The sequence below is a fragment of the Vulpes lagopus genome, chromosome 19, assembly GCF_018345385.1.
Source record: "Vulpes lagopus strain Blue_001 chromosome 19, ASM1834538v1, whole genome shotgun sequence".
NCBI classification, from domain to species: Eukaryota; Metazoa; Chordata; class Mammalia; order Carnivora; family Canidae; genus Vulpes; species Vulpes lagopus.
This window is the reverse complement of record NC_054842.1, coordinates 30228843-30248863: the sequence shown is the minus strand read 5'-3', so window position 1 is coordinate 30248863 and position 20021 is coordinate 30228843. Positions and strand designations below refer to the sequence as shown.

The following is a 20021-nucleotide window of genomic DNA, read 5'->3' as shown; positions in this document are numbered from 1 at the left end:
GTCTAAAAAAAGTATACAATTCAAAAATACTTTATTGCAAAGAAATGCTAACCATTATCTGAGCCTTGAACAAATTGTACTCTTTTTGCTGGAAGGGTCTTACCTCAATGTTGATGGCTGCTGACTGATCAGGGTGGTGGTTGCTCATGGTTGGAGTGGCTGGGGCATTTTCTCATAATGAGACAACAATGAAGGTTGCTATCTTAGTTGACTCTTCCTTTCATGAACAATTTCTCTATAGCATGTGATGCTGTTTGATAGCATTTTTCCTATAGTAGAACTTCTTTCAAAATTGGAGTCAGTGCTCTCAAACCCTGCTGTTGCTTTACCAACTAAGTTTATGTGATATTCTCAATCCTCTGTTGTCATTTGAACAATGTTCACAGCATTTTCATTTCACTACTTTCTTTGCTCACCCATAAGAAGCAAGTCCTCATCTGTTAGTTTTATCATAAGATCACAGCCAGTCAGTTTCATCTTAAGGCTTCACTTCTAGTTCTGTGATTTCTACCACATCAGCAGTTATTTCCCCTATTGAAGTCTTGAGCCCCTCCAAGTCATCCATGAGTGCTAGAATCAACTTCTTCCAAATTCCTGTTAATGTCAATATTTTGACCTCTTTCCATGAATCCCAAATGTTCTTAATGGCATCTAGAATGGTTAATCTTCTTCTGAAGGTTTTCAGTTTACTTTGCCCAGATCCATCAGAGGAATCAAAAGCTATGGCAGCTAGAACTTTACAAAATGTATTTCTTAAATGGTAAGACTTGATCCATGGGCTGCAGAATGGATGTTGTGTTAGCAGGCATGAAAGCAACATCTCTTTCACAGCTCTTGGATGACCAGGTGCATCATCAATGAGCAGTAATATTTTAAAAGAAATCTATTTTCTGAGCAGGAAGTGTGAACAGTGAGCTTAAAATATTCAGTAAACCATTTGCAAACAGATGTGCTATCATCCAGGCATCACTGCTCCATTTATAGAGCACAGGCACATTAACTTTAGCATAATTCTTAAGGGCCTTAGGATTTTCCAAATGGTAAATGAGCATTGGCTTCATAGTCACCAGCTTCATCAGTCCCTAACAAGAGAGTCTCCCTGTCTTTGAAGCATGGAAGCCAGACATTGATTTCTCTCTAGTTATGAAAGTCCTAGATGGCATTTTCTTCCAATAGAAGAGGGTTGTTTTCATCTACAATGAGAATCTGTTGTTTAGTTCAGCCACCTTCATTAGCTATCTTAGCTATCCAGATCTTCTGGATCACTTGCTATAATTTCTGTATCAGCCCTTGCTCCTTTACCTTGTACTTTGATGTTATGGAGACAGCTTCAGCCTCTTCCCTAAAACCTCATGAACCAATCTCTGTTGCTTCAAGCTTCTTTCTTTTTCTTTTCTTTTCTTTTCTTTTCTTTTCTTTCTTTTCCTTTTCTTTCCTTTTCCTTTCCTTTTCCTTTCCTTTTCCTTTCCTTTTCCTTTCCTTTTCCTTTCCTTTTCCTTTCCTTTTCCTTTCCTTTTCCTTTCCTTTTCCTTTCTTCTTTCTTTCTTTCTTTCTTTCTTTCTTTCTTTCTTTCTTTCTTTCTTTCTTTCTTTCTTTCTAAGATTTTATTTGACAGAGAAGGAAAGGGGGAGTGCAAGCAGGGGGAGTGGCAGGCAGGGGGAGAGGGAGAGGTAGGCTCCCTGCTGAACAGAGAGCTCGAAATAGAGCTTGACCCCAAGACCCTGGGATCATGACCTGAGCTGAAGGCAGCTGCCTTACCAACTGAGCCACCCAGGTGCTCTGGCATCAAACTTTTCTTCTGCAGCTTCCTAACCTCTCTCAGCCTGCATAGAATTGAAGAGAATTAGGGCTTAGCTCTGTATTTTACTTTGGCTTGAGGAGGGAATGTTGTGGCTGGTTTGATCTTCTATCCAGACCACTCAAACCTTCTCCATGTCAGCCATAAGCTATTTTGCTACCTTATCATTTGTGTGTTCACTGTAGTAGCACTTTTAATTTCTTTTAAGAACTTCTCCTTTGCATTAACAGTTTGGCTAACTGGTACAAGAAGCCTAGCATTCAGCCTATCAGCTTTTGACATGCCTTCCTCACTAAATGTAATCATTTCCAGAAGCATTTGATGTAAAGTGAGAGACCTATGACTCTTCTTTCTCTTGAACACTTAGAGACCATTGTAGAGTTATTAATTGGCCTAAATTCAATATAGTTGTATCTCTAGGAATAGGGGAGTCTGAGGAGAGGGAGAGTGATGGGGAACATCCAGCTGATGGAGAAGTCAGAATGTACATAACATTTATGGATTGAGTTTGCAGTTTTGTATGGGTGCAGTTCTTGGTGCCTGAAAATAATTACAACAGTAACATCAAAGATCACAGACTAACATAACAAATAGAATAATAATCAGCAAGTTTGAAATACTGCAAGAATTACCAAAATGTGACACAGAGACAGGTGGTGAACAAATGCTGTTGGAAAAATGGTGCTGATAGACTTGCTTTATGCATGGTTGCCACTAACCTTCAATCTCTAGAAAGCAAAACAAAACAAAAAACAAACAAAACAACAGAGTATCTGCAAAGTGCAATAAAGCCAAGCAGAAGGGGAATGCCAGAGTATGTATGTATGATTGTATGTTTTGATCTTTTCTTTTGCATGGAGAAAGCACTGTCATGAGTCAAGCTCTAAATCTGTTTAAGATCTACCAGCCTAGAGATGAACAGTCACTCATTTTAGTTACACTGCCTTCCACCTCCTTCCCCAGATGAAATCTATTGTTAGTGTTTTTATCAATTTGAGCATTTTATAACGCAGAGCATGTATATAGGATTTCTGTATATAGAAGTGGGGAAATGCCCCACCTTATATTTGGCAGTGGCTCCTCCACGGCTGGCAGATTTAATAATGTTCAGATTAAAAGAAGATAAGGAAACAGGAAAAAACATACTACTGTTTACTCAGCAGGTCTCTTAGTCTCCTTTAAAAAAAAATTATTCATGAGAGACACAGAGAGAGGCAGAGACTTAGGCAGAGGGAGAAGCAAGCTCCCTGCAGGGAGCCTAATGTGAGACTCAATCCCAGGACTCCAAGATCACGACCTGAGTCAAAGGCAGATGCCACCCAAGTATCCCTCTTAATCTCCTTCTAATGGAGACCTACAGATTTGTTACAGGATGGTAGGGTAGTTCTTAAAAATGTTTTTAAAAGTAGTACTAGTGGGGCATGAGTGGCTCAGTCAGTTTGGTTTCGGTTCAGATCATAGTCTCAGGGTCATGAGATCAAACCCCGCACTGAGCCCCACACTGAGTGTGGAGCCTTCTTGAGATTCTCTTCCTCTCCCTTCCCCTTTGCCCCTCCCCCCACTTACATGCAGTCTCTCACAAATTCTTTTTTAAAAAAGTAGTAGTAGTAGAAGTGGCAATTAGAAGTGTCAACAAATCAGAAAATATTTAAGAGCATACTGTTTCCCATCCCTCCACACGCCAAAGTCATACCTTAGAAGAAACTCTTCTAACATTTTCTATTTTTAGTTCTCTGGTTTCTGCTCTAATCTTAGGTAAAATGCTTTTTTCTCTCTCCTAATTTATTCATTTATTCCTCCACTGACCTCCCCCTATTTGAATAATGATTTCACTCATTTGTACCATAACTCTGCATTTTCCTAATTAGATATTTATTGTTTTAAATTTTTGATTGATGACTTTTTAAACTTTGAAATGATCTCTAAATCTGTCCTCTACAATCTCATTTGACAGAATCTCTTCAAGATTAATTTTATTTATAACGTAAGAATATGAATACTCATATCACTTTCTCTACCTTTTATCTCCTCCTTCCGTATTGTACCTTACATCAGCAATAGCTTCTACTTTTACATTGTCAAGATTACTAACATTTACATTCTGTTTTGCAAAATCATGATTGACCACAAGTTGACTCTAAACATTAAAAACCAATACAAAGTACTTGTCTTATAGGACTGTGTAGATATTGTTCAGTGGTGGCCTAAGTAGTATATTATATTTCATGTCCTCTAATAGCTGCTGTATAATACCACCTTGGCCATTCTAAGAAGACTGTTTCTAGCATCAAAGTCAATTAGAATAGCTTTTCTTATGCTCTATGTATTACTTAAATTCATACCATATTCTAGTTGGCTTTATATTTGGATCATGGTTCGCTTGTATATTTAAAAATTATTTTCCTATAATTTCTAATTTTCATTTTTCTTTCACTGCATTATTTATTTGTATCATATCTCCTCCCCCTTACATATACACCTATATATCTTTAAGTTATACCTGTAATTCTATTGAATTTTCCTTTTTCTGGAGACCTTTCTTTTAGAGTCTTTATTCTTCCTATTGCAATCTGAACTGATTATCTTTTAGGCATATCAGTACAATTATCCTGGGATTTCCATATATTGCTTTCCTGGAATTGACTATCTTTTGGATCCTATGACTTTTTTTTTTTTCATTTACTTATTTTGAGCACATTCTTAACTTTTGGAGGAAAGATGCATAAGTAAATAAATTTATCTGAGATCTTGTGTGTCTGAATAGGTAGGTATTTATTTTACCTTTACAGAGATTGATGCTATGATTGGTATATAATGATAGATTGAGGGATCCCTGGGTGGCGCAGCGGTTTAGCGCCTGCCTTTGGCCCAGGGCGCGATCCTGGAGACATGGGATCGAATCCCACATTGGGCTCCCAGTGCATGGAGCCTGCTTCTCCCTCAGCCTGTGTCTCTGCCTCTCTCTCTCTCTCTCTTTCTGTGTGTGACTATCATAAATAAATAAATAATTTAAAAAAAAAAAAGAACCAACCCTGCTGACACCTGTATTTTAAAAAAGAAAAAAAAAAGAATGCTAGATTGAATTCTTTATCTAGCATCCCTGATGATGCAAGTCTAATCCTCATTCCTTTAGAGGTGGCTTGTTTTTTTCTTTTTTCCTTTAGGATTTTCTCTTTATTGCTTATGTTTTGAAATGTCACAAACATGTAGCTAGAGATAGATTCTTCCTGCCAGTCAATGGCCCTTTTACCTTTTTTTTAAGATTTTATTTATTTATTTATTTATTTATTTATTTATTTATTTGAGAGAGAGAGAGAGAACAAGCCAGGGGAAGGGGCAAAGGAGAGGGAGAAATAGACTCCTCACTGAGCAGGGAGCCCAATGCGGGACTTGATCCCAGGACCCCAGCATCATGACCTGAGCCAATGGCAGACACTTAACCAACTTAGCCACCCAGGCACCCCTCAATGGTCCTTTTAATCTAAAGACTTTTTTTTTTTTCAGTTTTAGAGGACTTTCAAGTTTTTTTTAATAAATTCTTCCCTTTATTTTTCTTTTTTTTTTTGACTATTTTCTTTATTAAACCTATTTTACTGTGATCTTAGACTTCATATTTTTGCTCTAAGTGTCTCTTATCTTTGCTCCCCTATTTTCAATATTTTTCTTTCTTTCTTTCTTTCTTTTTTTTTTTTTTTTTGTTGTTGTTAAGATTTTATTTATTTATTCATGAGAGACACACAGAGAGAGGGAGGCAGAGACACAGGCAGAGGGAGAAGCAGGCTCCATGCAGGGAGCCTGACATGGGACTCGATCCTGGGTCTCCAGGATCAGGCCCTGGGCTAACAGCAGCGCTAAACCACTGAGCCACCCGGGCTGCCCTTGACCTCTTTTTCTTCTGTTTATCAAAAATTTTCTTGATTTGATTTTTAGTGCTTCTATTGAACTTTATGCTTTAGCAATCATATGTTAATCTCTAAGAGTTTTTATTTTCTTGTCCTCTGGTTGTTCCTGTTTCGTAACATCCTTTTCTGGTTTTCTGGTTGCAATATATATGAATCTCTCCAATTACATCCACCAGAGTTTTTGTTGTTTGCTTTAGCTCATTTTGTTTTGTTTTGCTTTGCTTAGGTTCTGTTTCTTGTTTTTTGTTCCTCTATGGTCAGTCTTATAGTTTATTTATTTTGGTCAGTCATTCTCTTTAATGCTGCAGTCTCTCTTCACATACTACAGATCCTTGGTTTTCTGCTCATACTTTAAGAGGAAAAGGAAGGGTAAATGGCAGAGCTTTTTACAGGGCTCTTTTCCAGCCATATTCCTCTCCTAGATGAGAATTTTATAAAGAAACCTTTTGTGGAGGAGGACTGGGATTCAGTTTAGAGTCACTGATGGGAAGCTAGTTTCCAAGTTACATCCTCCCAAGTCTCAGAATAAGTTTATTCAGTTTTTTGGTTGTTGTTGTTGTTTTTGTAAAATACTACATACTTCTCCTTCAGGCTAAGTATCATATACCTGCCTATAGGATTGCCAGCTAATATATCTGCCCGCCTGTAAATCTTGAATTAATTCACCTTTGGTCACCTTACTTCTCAATTATACCTTCTGACTCTGAGGCCAGAACCCTCTCCCTTTGTAGTTTCTTACATCATTTTCCAGACTCTGACTTCTCTGTTCATTTCATTGATCAATTTGCCTTATCTGTTTCCTAGATATTTATTGAAATCTTTCATCTGTTGGTGACCACCAACACCCCTAATCCGGTGCCTCACCTTCTTTACTTCCTTTTCTGTTATGGTTATGCCTTTATTGTACTTTTATACATTTATTTCAATGGAATCTCAGGAGTAATGGGGGACAAACAAGTTTCTACAATCTTGAATTTCTCCAAGTTGTTTTGAGAAAAGCTACCAAGGGGCACCTGAGTTGTTCAGTCAGTTGAGCATCCCACTTTTGATTTCAGCTCAGGTCATGATCTCAGGGTCAAGGGATTGAGACCCAAGTCAGGCTCCTCACTCATTGTGATGTCTGCTTGGAACCTTCTCTCTCCTTCTTCCTCTGTCCCTCCCCTACCTCATGTGCATACTTTCTAAATAAATAAGCTACCAATTCAGTTTCCATTCTGAACTCTAGCAAATTCTAGATTGGTTTCTATAGTATGGTTTTCTGCTTATTCAGGATCTCCTCAGACCAAAAACATAAGAGCCATAACTATACATTCTGTTCATTTGTTTCTTCTATTCAATTGTAAGGAATTTTAAAATTTCAAATGGGAGTCCTGGAGTTTCCCTTCGCTCTGACTTTACTCTTGACTTTTATCCTTCTGTTTCTTTATCTGTTGGCCTTGGTCTCTATTTCTTGCCTAATCAACAACATTGACATCCCTGGGTGGCGCAGCGGTTTAGCACCATGTGAAATGTCAACAACCTTTTATTACAGTATAATGTTACAGTTCTATTTTATTATTGGTTGTTGTTAATCTCTTACTATGTCTAATTTATAAATTAAGCTTTATCATAGGTGTCTATGTGTAGGAAAAAGCAGTATATATAGGGTTTGGTCCTATTAAAGTTTCAGGCCTCCATTGAGGATCTTAGAACATGTCCCTTGTGGATAAGGTGGCAATACTGTACTTGACATAATTCTCAACATTTCTCATTGAATGTTCATATGATTTCAGATCTCTTGAAACCATTTTTTATACGAAGTTAGAAAAAAACAGGCACATGGGTGGCTCAGTGGTTGAGCATCTGCCTTTGGCTCAGGTCGTGATCCTGGGGTCCTGAGATCAAGTCCCGTATCAGGCTCCCCTTGGGGAGCCTGCTTCTCTCTCTGCCTGTGTCTCTGCCTCTCTGTGTGTGTCTCTCATAAATAAATAAATAAAATCTTTAAGAGAAAAAAAGAAAAAAGAATCTGATAATTTGTTTAAGGCTCTCTACAGATGTCTTTAAATTAGTCTGCCCCTGTGGTATGTGGCTTTGTAATTAGAAAGCCAGTTAAATGGGATTTTCCCTGAGGGACCAGAAGCTTAGACTTACCTGGTGAAAAAGAAATGTGGTTTTTGTAAGAAGGCCTCTTTGGGGAACTACTATAGAGCTCTGAACTATAATCAAATTAAAGTTTGCATTAAAATTGAAAGAACTTTGTATTTCAAATTTCTAACCTTTAATAAATTAAAAAAAAAAAAGAGAGAGAGAGAACCTAGGCTTACTGACATCAGAATCAGAGTGGTATATATGTGGACAAGCCCAAGTAAACCATCCTCAGCGGCTCTAGTATGTCAAGCCCAAATGGTATAGTCAGGATGGGTACTAAGATCCTCAGACCAGCTTACCTTCCCCCAACTCCATGGTGGGGGAAATGAGGTCTTTCTCAGCCACTGACTGGGTAGTTAATACCGTGTGAGTGTTAATACCTTGTTGTTCATATGTCAGAAAATAGGAGATCTAAGCAGGAGGAAATACACTAAAGGAATTTTACCACTTTTCTAACATGCCAAAATAGTATGAATGGGAGAGCCGTAATTTGTCTTAAGGGTTGCAGTGTTTCATGGCTTCGACTTCTGGTTCTTTTTGTGCAGCAGCTGTCATTAATGGAATCCACTCTTGGCTCTGCATGGTCATTTTTCTTGAGTGATGTACAGTTTTGTACATAAGCATTTTTTAATGAGTCAAGGGTTTTCTTCCTTTTTTTTTTTTTCAAAATAAACTTAGAAGGATTAGAACTTTTAGGGTGAAATGTCAGACTCAAAATTTCTTTTTATGGTGTATTCTCATTTTCTCCCTGGTTTTAGGAGCTGGAAATCCAAAGTGCACAATTGCAATTGTTTTGGGAAGAACTAAAAATGCCTCTGCAACCAGGTAATAAAATAATTGTGATGGAGAAATCTAATTAGGAATAAAAATCACCCTTTCTTTCTACCCATGTAATTTACTTAAAATGCACCATTTGGTTTGGGTGCCTGGGTGCCTCAGTCAGTTAAGTGTCTGACTCTTGATTTCAGCCCAGATCATGATTTCATGAAACTGAGCCCTGTGTTGGGCATGGAACCTGCTTAAGATTCTCTCTTCTCCCTCTGCTTCTTCTACCCCCTCTAAAGAAATTTCTTTTAAAAAATGCACCAGTTGAACTTATAGATTATAATAATATAAAGTATGAGATTAATGTCACATTTGTGTTTCATGGTTATTTTACTATAAGATTTATTTAAGAAACATTTTAGGGAGTTGCTATATGTTCTTCACTGTGGAATTTCCTGTATTAAAAAGTGTTGCTGAATCCTCAAAGCTGTTTGGATCAGATTATAGGACATAAAAGTTTTCAGAATGATCTGTAAATATTTATGTGATTAGACTATAGATCAAAGACAATATAGTCTTGCAACATTTGATATTATCAGTTCCCAGTTTCCATTGCTGAACAATGAGAAGCCTCAATCAAGTAACTTTAATTGATTTTCATATCATTATTACTGTTCCAGATCACAGCCTACATCCGATTGTGCTTGATGTATGTCTTCCACACAATTCCCATTCCAGACATCATTGCTTGCATGTACATAATAACAACCAAAAAAGGACAATTGCAACTCCGTCTAACAGCTGTTTTATTTTTCCACTTAGCACACTTTTCCTAACATCTGTTTTTCTTTAACCAGATACAAACAACACAGCATGGTTCTTGTTCCTATCAACACACCTGGTGTAAAAATAATAAGGCCTTTGTCAGTTTTTGGCTACATAGGTAAGTACTCAAACAACAGAAGTGTGCATTAGCAAGCAGGATCACTGCGATATGCAGTAATACTGAAGGAAACAGATAGCATTATAATGCAGTAGATATATTCTTAGAAATCCTTTGGTGCTGACAACGGTTTTAACATAAATGCCAGTAGAATTCAGAATAAAGGGATGCCTGGGTAGCTCAGCGGTTGAGCGGTTGGCTTTGGCTCAGGGCGTGATCCTGGAGTCCCAAGATCGAGTCCCACGTCGGGCTCCCTGCATGGAGTCTGCTTCTCCCTCTGCCTGTGTCTCTGCCTCTCTCTCTGTGTCTCTCATGAATAAATAAATAAATCAAATCTTAACAACAACAACAAAAAAAAGCAAAGAGAGGCAATGCATCATTGGACATCATTTTGTTTACTTTTGGGAAAGGGTAGATTGTATTCAAGGAACAGCAGTTGAGACTCTGCTTCTGTCATCTAGGAGAATGAGTTAATGAAACAAACTTAGAAAAACTAAATCCTTTTTTAAAAAATATTTATTTATTTATTCATGAGAGAGAGAGAGGCAGAGACACAGGCAGAGGGAGAAGCAGGCTCCCTGCAGGGAACCCAATGTGGGACTCAATCTGGATTCCTGGATCACGCCCTGAGCCGAAGGCAGACGCTCAACCACTGAGCCACCCAGGCATCCCTAGAAAAATTAAATCTAAGTAATCCACAGTAAAATTCTTTTTTTTTTTTTTAAGAGACAGAGAATGGGGGGAAGAGGCAGAGAGAGAGAGAAAATCTTAAGCAGGCTCCATGCCGAGCCCTTAGCCAATGAGACTTGATCTCACAACCCTAAGACCCCCAAAATGGATTTATAATTTATGTTGCCTGGAAATCACCTCCATTTTAGAACCTGTGTGTAAATTTTCAGTGAGACAAATGTACAGCCCCTCTCCAACTCGCTACACGCAAGGCCAAAAGAAACAACTCTGGAGAAGTTTGATTATTAATGTCTATTCTGACAGGAAAAGGGTGTGGAGTTAGCATGAGATTATCTCTAGAACTTAAGGGTGGGGTAGGGAGTCTGAGGAGGGGTAGGCGGTGTGATGTAAAGACTAAAGTGTTCCCAGTCTCCATCAAATGCCAGCATTTCCAAGAGGCAAACACATAGTGAACAATCCTGGACTGGGAGTAGTCTCTGCTTTGTCTTGGATGCTGAGCCTGCTTTGTCCCTTCTTGCAGGTTTTTTGCAGCTTCAGGCATTGATTTACACAATGATAAAATAAGAACAAATTACAGGGCACCTGGGTGGCTCAGTGGATTAAGTGTCTGCCTTCAGCTCAGATCATAATCCTGGGATCCAGCCCCATGTTGGGCTCCCTGCTCAGTGGAGAGCCTACTTCTTTTTTCCCTCTGCCAGTCACTTCCCCTGTTTGTGCTCTCTCTTGCTCTCTCGCTCTCTTGTCCTCACTCTCTCAAAACAAAACAAAACAAAACAGCCTTAAACTACATTATTCGCTTTCAAGTTTTGAACTACTGAAACCATTTTTCCCCCAAGCAAAATTTTCTATGGAAGTTCATATATTAAAAATCTCAAAGAAGAAATAATAATAAAGTAATAATAAGATCATCTGATTGGACCTATGAGGCCGCCTTCCCTTTTAGTAACTCTACAAACTTCAGAAAATGAGTTTGAAAACCTCTGGATCAAATAATTTCTAAAATCTCTTCTAAGTGGAACAGTTTATGAGTTTCCTGGGCTATGGAGCTAGGGGTTCAGAGCTTAAGGTCTACCTAGGAATACCTGATATATGAAGCTTTTAAGTCCTGTGCCTTCTGAGTAATTTCTTTGATTAATATTAATTACATATGACCAATTTTTTGGTCAACTCATTTTGCTCTTTAAAATTATGTTTTCTGAGGTACCTGAGTGGTTCAGTTGGTTAAACATCTGCCTGCATGAGACACCTGGGTGGCTCAACAGTTGAGCATCTGCCTTTGGCTCAAGGCATGATCCCAGTCCAGGGATTGAGCCCTACATCGGACTCCCTGTGAGGAGTCTGCTTCTCCCTCTGTCTATGTCTCTGCTTTTCTCTGTGTCTCTCAGGAATAAATAAATAAAATATATATTTTTTAAATCTGCCTTCAGATCATGATCTTGGGGTCCTGGGATCGAGCCCCCCGCAGGGAGCCAGCTTCTCTTCCCTTTCCCCTGCTCATACTCTCTCTATCTTTATCTCTTTCTCAAATAAATAAATAAAATATTTTAAAAATTTTTATTTTCTATTTTACAGATAATTTCCATGGAGGACATTTTGAGATCCATTTTAATCAAGTACGAGTTCCTGCCACCAATTTAATACTAGGTGAGATAAGTTTGGAAAAATGATTCTTCAGTATTGTGTACTAAAATATTTTCAGGTCTAAATCTGGAAAAGATAGGAAATGTACTTTAGTTTACATATTTTTTTCTCTTAGATACTTTTCCCTCTTACCCCATTTATAAGGGAACATTTTTTTCATGGTGGATTTTCTTACATGGAATAATATTTCATTTAAGTGTTTGATGTGGTTTTATATATCATATATAGCTAAATACAAAAAATGTATAATTCGGAGCAACATTTTTTTTTTCTAAAACATCTTCAGTTCTCATTTTAAGAAACCTCAAACCTTTCTGAATTCAAGTCTTATATATAAACATATTAGAAGCATAAATAAGTTTGCATAGTAAATGCCTGGTTCATTTCATCCTCTTGCTTATTGGAATCCTACCCTAAACTTCAGTGAACACTGCAAGTGGCACTTCTTTCAGAAAGATTTTGTGTTCTTCACCAATCTACTCAATAAACCCCTGCTGCCTGTCAGGCCCTCAGGGTACATTCTCTCTCTCCTTTGCCTTTCTTGTTCTCCACCATATCCCTTATTCCTAGCATTCTTGCCCCTCTTCTGGATTCTGAACTCCCAGTAGAGAGACTTGTGTCTTATCTACCGCTGAAACCTTATGAAATAGCATATGCATAGTTGGTACTCAAGAGACAGTTCTTAAATTGGATTGAAATGTTTAACAATGGTGGTTTAAAAGCATAGAGATCAAAATTTCCATAAATAATGCACATTATTATAGAGCTTTTTTTTTTTCCCCCTACCAGAGTGCCATTCTCATTGAGAGAGGGCCGTTCATCATTTTCTCAAGATTTGTGTAAATAACAGAATAGGTGGGCTGTGGCCACTTTCACATTCTCCCTTCTTTCTTACAGGTGAAGGTAGGGGATTTGAAATTGCCCAAGGCCGCCTTGGGCCTGGCAGGATCCACCACTGTATGAGAACAGTAGGTCTGGCAGAACGGGCTTTGCAGATTATGTGTGATCGAGCAACACAAAGGGTGGCCTTTAAGAAGAAACTGTTTTCACATGTAAGGATGATTAGTTACTTGAATTTATTCTAGCCCAATGCACTTACTGATCCAGAAACAAAACAGCATTACTTGTCACTCACTGATCCAGAAACAAAACAGCATTACTTGTCATAAAGAGATTTCCTCTAAATAAATGATTTTTTAATTTTTTTTTTTTATTTATGATAGTCACAGATAGAGAAAGAGAGAGAGGCAGAGACATAGGCAGAGGGAGAAGCAGGCTCCATGCACCCGGAGCCCGATGTGGGATTCGATCCCGGGTCTCCAGGATTGCACCCAGGGCCAAAGGAAGGTGCCAAACCGTTGCGCCACCCAGGGATCCCCAAATGATTTTTTTTTTAAGTACAAAGTATATTTGTCTGTACTTAAATATAGTCTGATGAGAGACCTTTAACTTTGTGAAAGATTAACTACTTCCTAAAGTGCTTCAACAGAGCGCAAAGAGTATGGACAATTCCTTCAACTTTCTCAGACTCTTGTTATCTAGAGAACCAGGTACATTAGCACTCTGAGGAGAGAGCTGGTATAAAGAAGAGGGATTTGCCTTGTTCTTTGACTTTCTGAAGGGAATTATTAAGTGAGGAAATATAGGAAAATAACCTAAGACTCAGTGAAAGGAGAGAGATCTAAAAATGGAATGGACTGCTTCTATAGGAAGTAAGTTTCCTGTCACTGGAGAAAGGCAAGTACAAATGGGACCAGTATTTGATGAGATGTTCATGATTTTTTGAATTCCCATCTATAAATTATATACTATTGAGTCTGATGTTTACAAAGCACAATCAACATGAGAGCAATATAATCAAAATTAGAGACTATCAAGAGGGAAAAGAAGCTGTCATTCTGACTTCCTTGGAAAACTTTATAAGTGGGATATTCAAATCATCTCCCAAAAGCCTTTCTAACTTGTAAGAAGGCAAGAAAATTTGTTTTAAGTATTCATTACTTAGGATTGCTAACATTTTAGTATTAGGTCAAACTTGGGTTGGTAAAATTATATTTGTGTTTGCTGGACATAATCTTTTAGTATATTGGTCCCCTTGTAAAGTACATTTGTGAGCATCTTTTAAAATTTAGCAGTGTATTTTATTTAAAGATTTTATTTATTTATTCATGAGAGACACACACAGAGAGAGGCAGAGATGTAGGCAGAGGGAGAAGCAGGCTCCATGCAGGGAACCCAATGTGGGACTTGATCCTGGCACCATGGGATCACGCCCTGAGCCAAAGGCAGGTGCTCAGCCGCTGAGCCACCCAGGCCTCCCTCGCAGTGTATTTTTTTAACCTTAAATATCCTATAGGCTATGTTTGCTTTTTGTGAAATATTATTTAGCATATCTGTGCTTTAGTTGTAACACTTTCTATGAAAAATACAGCCTGTTTTATGGCACACACCTAGGAATAACTTGTTGAGGAATCCTTTTAGTATATGGTGAGGGCAAGGAGTTCAGCTGTTGGATGGACACTGTGGGAGGAAGTAAGAAGGTGTGAACTTTGGGGACTCTGAATACAACTCCATGCTGCTCTGAGTAGGAGATGAAGAGTTGCTCATGACATCAATTTCACTTCCTATACTTTTCTCTCAGGATTGCCCCCCAACCCTGGAGCAGGATGAAGGGAGGACATGAGAGGTTGATGCACAGACATCTTGAACACATAAAAGCACTTTCCTCAAGTTTCATGAGAGATGTTTCCAACACTATACTAGAGGGAAATTTCCCTCCTGCTTTTTGTAAGTTAATGTATAAAGCAGAACAAGCCTGAGCTTTTCAAAAATATGCCTCCCTTCACTGGAAACTTCTTGCTTTTGGCACAAAGAAAATGACCTGGCAGAGGCAAAAGAGATGTGGAGGCATGTCATAAACAAAAATCCGAGCCAGATTTTTTTTTCTCAGTTTGTGTAAGTAACATTCCATTTCCCTGAATTTGGAGACTCTTTCCAGCTGCCTTCTCAATTATTCCAGGCACTATAGCAAAAAATTCTCTCCCAAAATAATCTGGCAACTCCTTGGAGCACTCAGTTTCTATTAACTGAATGCTTTTTAGCAAATCCAGGGTCTGTAGAGACCTAGCTGAGAACACTTTCCTTTACTCGAAAGCTAAGAAATAAATGTACTTGTAATCTGATCATGAAGTTATAATCACTCAGCTTTACAGTCATCAAAAAGATACTGCTGGGGCTTGTTTGAAGTTGTTAATTCAGGGGACGCCTGGGTGGCTCAGCAAGTGAGCATCTGCCTTTGGCTCAGGGCGTGAACCCGGGGTCCTGGGATCAAGTCCCACTTTGGGCTCCCCACAGGGAGCCTGCTTCTCCCTCTGCCTGTGTCTCTGCCTCTCTCTGTGTGTCTCTCATGAAAAAATAAGTAAAATCTTAAAAAAAAAAAAAAAAAAGAAGTTGTTAATTTAGAGCCTTGTTTCAACCTCAAAAGTCATCCAATAGAAATGTTTGTTCTAAGCCACAAATGTAATTTAAAATTTTCTAGTAGTTACATTTTTTTTTTAAAGCTTTTATTTATTTATTCATGAGAGACACAGAGAGAGGCAGAGACACAGGCAGAGGGAGAAGCAGGCTCCAAAGGGAACCTGATGTGGGACTTGATCCTGGGTCTCCAGGATCACATCCTGGGCTGAAGGCGGTGCTAAACCGCTGAGACACCTGGGCTGCCCAGTAGTTACATTTTTTAAAAAGTAAAAGAAATAGATGAAATTGATTTTTATAATCTATTTTATTTAACCCAGTATATTCAAAATGTTATCATCTCAACATGAAATCAATATAAAAATATTTTAAAGGTATTTTATAATCTTTTTAAAAAACGACTGATTTTTCTAAATTGAGTGTCATTGCACACTTATGACACATCTCAGTTCAGACTAGGCATATTTCAAATGCTCAGTAGCCACATGTGGTTTTCAGCAGTTATATTGAACATCGCTGTTATAGAGAAACTGATCAAATATCCACTGCTCAAGAAATGAACTATAGCACACATCACCAAGCATAAAAATAACTGTGGAAGGTTCATGTGGCTCCAGTAATAGCACTGTGATTGGCTGTTGGTCAAACTTAAATATTATTCTCCGCTGTAAACACCAGTTCTCTAACTAGGGATGGGAACAACAACAACAACACCAAGAAAGAACCCATTGTGGCCAACCAGGAGCATCTGTTATTGTCCTCTGAGTTTCACTGCTGAGTTCTGAATGTGTGCTTGCCTGTGGGATTTATGATAAGGGTTGGTCTCTATATTCTCCATTCACCTCCCCACTTTTCTTCCAAGTTCTAACCAGTAGAGAAAACTCACGAAGACAACTAAGAAGCAAGTACCAGTTTTTTTTAATTAAAATATTTTGGGGATGCCTGGGTGCCTCAGTGGTTAAGCATCTGCCTTTGGCTCAGGGCATGATCCTGGAGTCCCAGGATCAAGTCCCGCATCCCTGCATGGAGCCTGCTTCTCCCTCTGCCTGTGTCTCTGCCTCTCTCTCTCTCTCTCTCTCTCTCTATGTGTGTGTGTGTGTGTCTCTCATGAATAAATAAATAAAATCTTTAAAAAATAAAAATAAAATCTTTATTTTGAAATCACTGTAGATTCACATGCAGATGTAAAAAATAATGAGATCCCTTACATTCTTTCCTATGTTTCTCCATGGTAACATCTTGCCAAACTACAGTATAAAATCAGAACCAGGATATTGTCATTGATAGACTCCAGATATAGGACATTTCCATCACCCCAAGGATCCCTCATCTTGTTCTTTCATGAGCACACCCACCTCCTCATTCTTGTCATCTCTTCATTAACCCCTGGCAACCTTTAATCTGTTCTTCATTTTTGTAATTTTGTCATCTCAAGAATGGAATCATACAGCATATAAGCTTTTGGTGTTGGCATTTTTTCACTTAGCATAATTCTTTGGAGATTCATCCAGATTATATGTACGAATAGTTGGTTCATTTTTTTATTGCTGGGTAGTATTCCGGTATGGATTATCACAGTTTAACTGTTTACCTGATGAGGGATATCTGGGTGATTCCTGTCTGTGACTGTTACAGATAGAGCTGCTATAAACATTCATGTACAGGTTTTTATGTGAACATACGCCTTTATTTCTCTGAGATTAATGTGCAAGAATGCTGGGTCATATGGGAGTAGTATGTTCAGTTTTTAAAGAAACCACCAAACTCTTTTCCAAAATGGCTAAACTTTCATTTTCATCAGCTGTGTATAAATGATCTAGTTTCTCCACATCCCCACCAGCATGTGGTATTGTCACTTTTATTTTAGCCAGCCGATAGGAGTAGTGATATCTCATTGTGGTTTGCTTGTATGTATGTATGTATGTATATATTTTTAAAGATTTTATTTATTTATTCATGAGAGATACACAGAGAGAGAGGCAGAGACATAGGCAGAGGGAGAAGGAGGATCAATGCAAGGAGCCCAATGTAGGTGGGACTCTATCCCGGATCCTAGGATCACGCCCTGGGCCGAAGGCAGATGCTCAACCCCTGAGCCACCCAGGGGTCCCTAAAATGACTTTTCTGCATGGATTTATATGACCATGTTATTTTTCTTCTTTAACCTTGTTAATATGGTAGAGTACATTGATTTTCAAATACTCAACCAACTTTGCATCCTTGAAATAAACCCTACTTTTTCATAGTGTATAATTCTTTGTTATATATTGTTGAACTCTACTTACTAAGTTTTGTTAAGGATTTTCGCATATGGATTCATGAAGGATATTGGTCAATAGTTTTTGTTTTTTCGTACTGTCTTTATCTGGTTTTGATATTAGGATAGTATCTTTACAAAACGAAGTTGGAGGTATTCCCATTCTTTTACTTTCTGGGAGAAATTGTCTAGATTGGTGTTAATTATTCTTGAAGCATTTGGTAGTCTCTAATGAAACCTTTTGGGCCTGGAGATTTGGGGCTAGAGAGGTAGTTTTTTAAAGATTAATTTCCTTATTAGTTTCAGGGTTATTCAGTTTATCTGTTTTATATTGGATGAGTCATGTTTTTTTGTATTTTTTGAGGAAGTGATCCATTTTATCTAAGCTGTTAAGTTTATTGTTTAGAGATGTTCACAATATTCTCCTGTTATCCTATTGATGTTTGCAGGGTCTGTAGTGATATATCCCCTATTTCACTGACTTTGGTAACTTGTGCCTACTTTTTCTTGTCAGTCTTGCTACAGCTCTGCTGTTCTTACTGATCTTTTCAAAGAATAGAAAATATATTAATTATTAATATACAAAACTATAACATGATTGTTATATTAGGGCTTAATATTAACAAGATATTTGTTTCATTGATTTTTCTTTTTTTTTTTCAATTTTATTGATTCCTGCTCTTTATTATATACTTCCTTTTGCTTTTGCTTTCTTTGTATTTATTTTGCTCATTTGGATTTATTTTGTTTCTTGAGGTGGTAGCATGGATTACTGACTTGAGACTTTTCGTCTTTTCTCATGTGTGTTTTTAGTGCTATAATTTTCCTTCTCAGTACTACTTTACCTATGTTCCACAAATTGTGGTATATTGTGTTTTTGTGTTAATTCAGCTCAGTGTATTTTTCAGTTTCCTTTGAGACTCTTTAACACAAGAATTGTTTAAGAGGTGTGTTACTTAGTTTCCAAGTGTTTGGAGTTTTTCCTGTTACTCTGTTTTTAATTTCTAGTTTGATCTTATTGCGGTTACAGAACAAACTCTGTATTATTTCATTTCTTACTAATTTGTTGAGATTTGTTTTATGGCTCAGGTTATGGTCTATCTTTCTATATGTTTGACGACACTTGAAAAGAGTGTGAATTCTGTTGTTGGGTGGAATGTTCTATAAATGTCTATTAGATCCTGTTGCTTGATGGTGTTGAATTCCTCTATATTCTTGTTGATCTTCTGTCTAATTGTATCTGTAGTTGGGAGAGAGGTGTTGAAGTCTCCAATCAGGATTGTGGATTTGTTTACTGCTCCTTTCATTTCTATCAGTTTTTGTTTTACGTATTCAGCAGCTCCATCGTTTGATGCATACACATTTAGGATAGTTGCTACTTTCTTTTTTTTTTTTTTTAGTTTTTTTTTTAGCTGCTACTTCTTGATAGATTTACCCTTTTATCATTGTATAACGACCCTCTCTGTCTTTGGTAATTTTCTTTGTTCAGAAGTTTGCTTCATCTGATAGTAATATAGCTAGCTGTTTCAGCTTTCATTTAATTAATATTTACATATTACATAATTTTTTTGTTTTTAGCTTGCTTATGTCATTATATTTGAAGTGAATTTTGGGCAGCCTGGTGGCTTAGCGGTTTAGCACCACTTTCAGCCCAGGGCGTGATCCTGGAGACCCAAGATTGAGTCCCACGTAAGGCTCCCTGCATGGAGCCTGCTTCTCCCTCTGCCTGTGTCTCTCTCTGCCTCTCTCTGTGTCTGTCATGGATAAATAAATAAAATCTTTTAAAAAAAGAAAAAATGAATTTTTTTCTAATTGGCACTTAGGTGGGTCTTGTTCTTTAATCCACTCTAACAGTCTTTGTAATAATTCACATTATGGCTTAAGTGTGTCATTTAATGTTTTGTGTTCTCTGTTTTTCATTATTTTTATTCCTGCATTCCTTAAACATTTTTCGAATTCCATTTTGCTTTATTTATAATGTTTGAGTGTACCCTTCTGTATAACTTTTTTAGTAGTTGGTCTAGGTATTACACATTATATGAATATATACATATTTGTATATATGCATGTATTTTATCAGTCTGTTGGTGTCCTTATTTTACCTTTTTGAGTGAAGTATAGAAACTTTACCTCCCTTAATTGAAATCCCTTTTTTTCTTAAAGATTTTATTATTTATTTATTCATAGAGACACAGAGAGAGAGGGAGAGACAGAGACACAGGCAGAGGGAGAAGTAGGCTCCATGCAGAGAGCCCGATGTGGGACTCGATCCAGGGTCTCCAGGATCACGCCCTGGGCTGCAGGCAGTGCTAAACCGCTGCGCCACCGGGGCTGCCCTTGAAATCCCTTTAATTTCCTTCATTTATAATTGTCTTAAATATTTATTTCACATAAATTTAGAATGACATCACAATGTTAAAATAT

The 20021-nt window shown here is 37.7% G+C and overlaps 1 protein-coding gene across 2 annotated transcripts in view; it reads left to right on the top strand.

Annotated features, from left to right (window-relative positions):
* ACAD11 (acyl-CoA dehydrogenase family member 11) overlaps positions 1–20021 on the top strand; it is a 105251-nt gene that overhangs the window by 72617 nt on the left and 12613 nt on the right. For both annotated transcript variants that reach the window (XM_041734169.1, XM_041734170.1), the window contains exons 14-17: positions 8586–8652; positions 9450–9535; positions 11798–11869; positions 12764–12918. In XM_041734169.1, coding sequence (XP_041590103.1) covers positions 8586–8652; positions 9450–9535; positions 11798–11869; positions 12764–12918 — 380 coding nt within the window. The remainder of the gene's footprint in view (positions 1–8585; positions 8653–9449; positions 9536–11797; positions 11870–12763; positions 12919–20021) is intronic.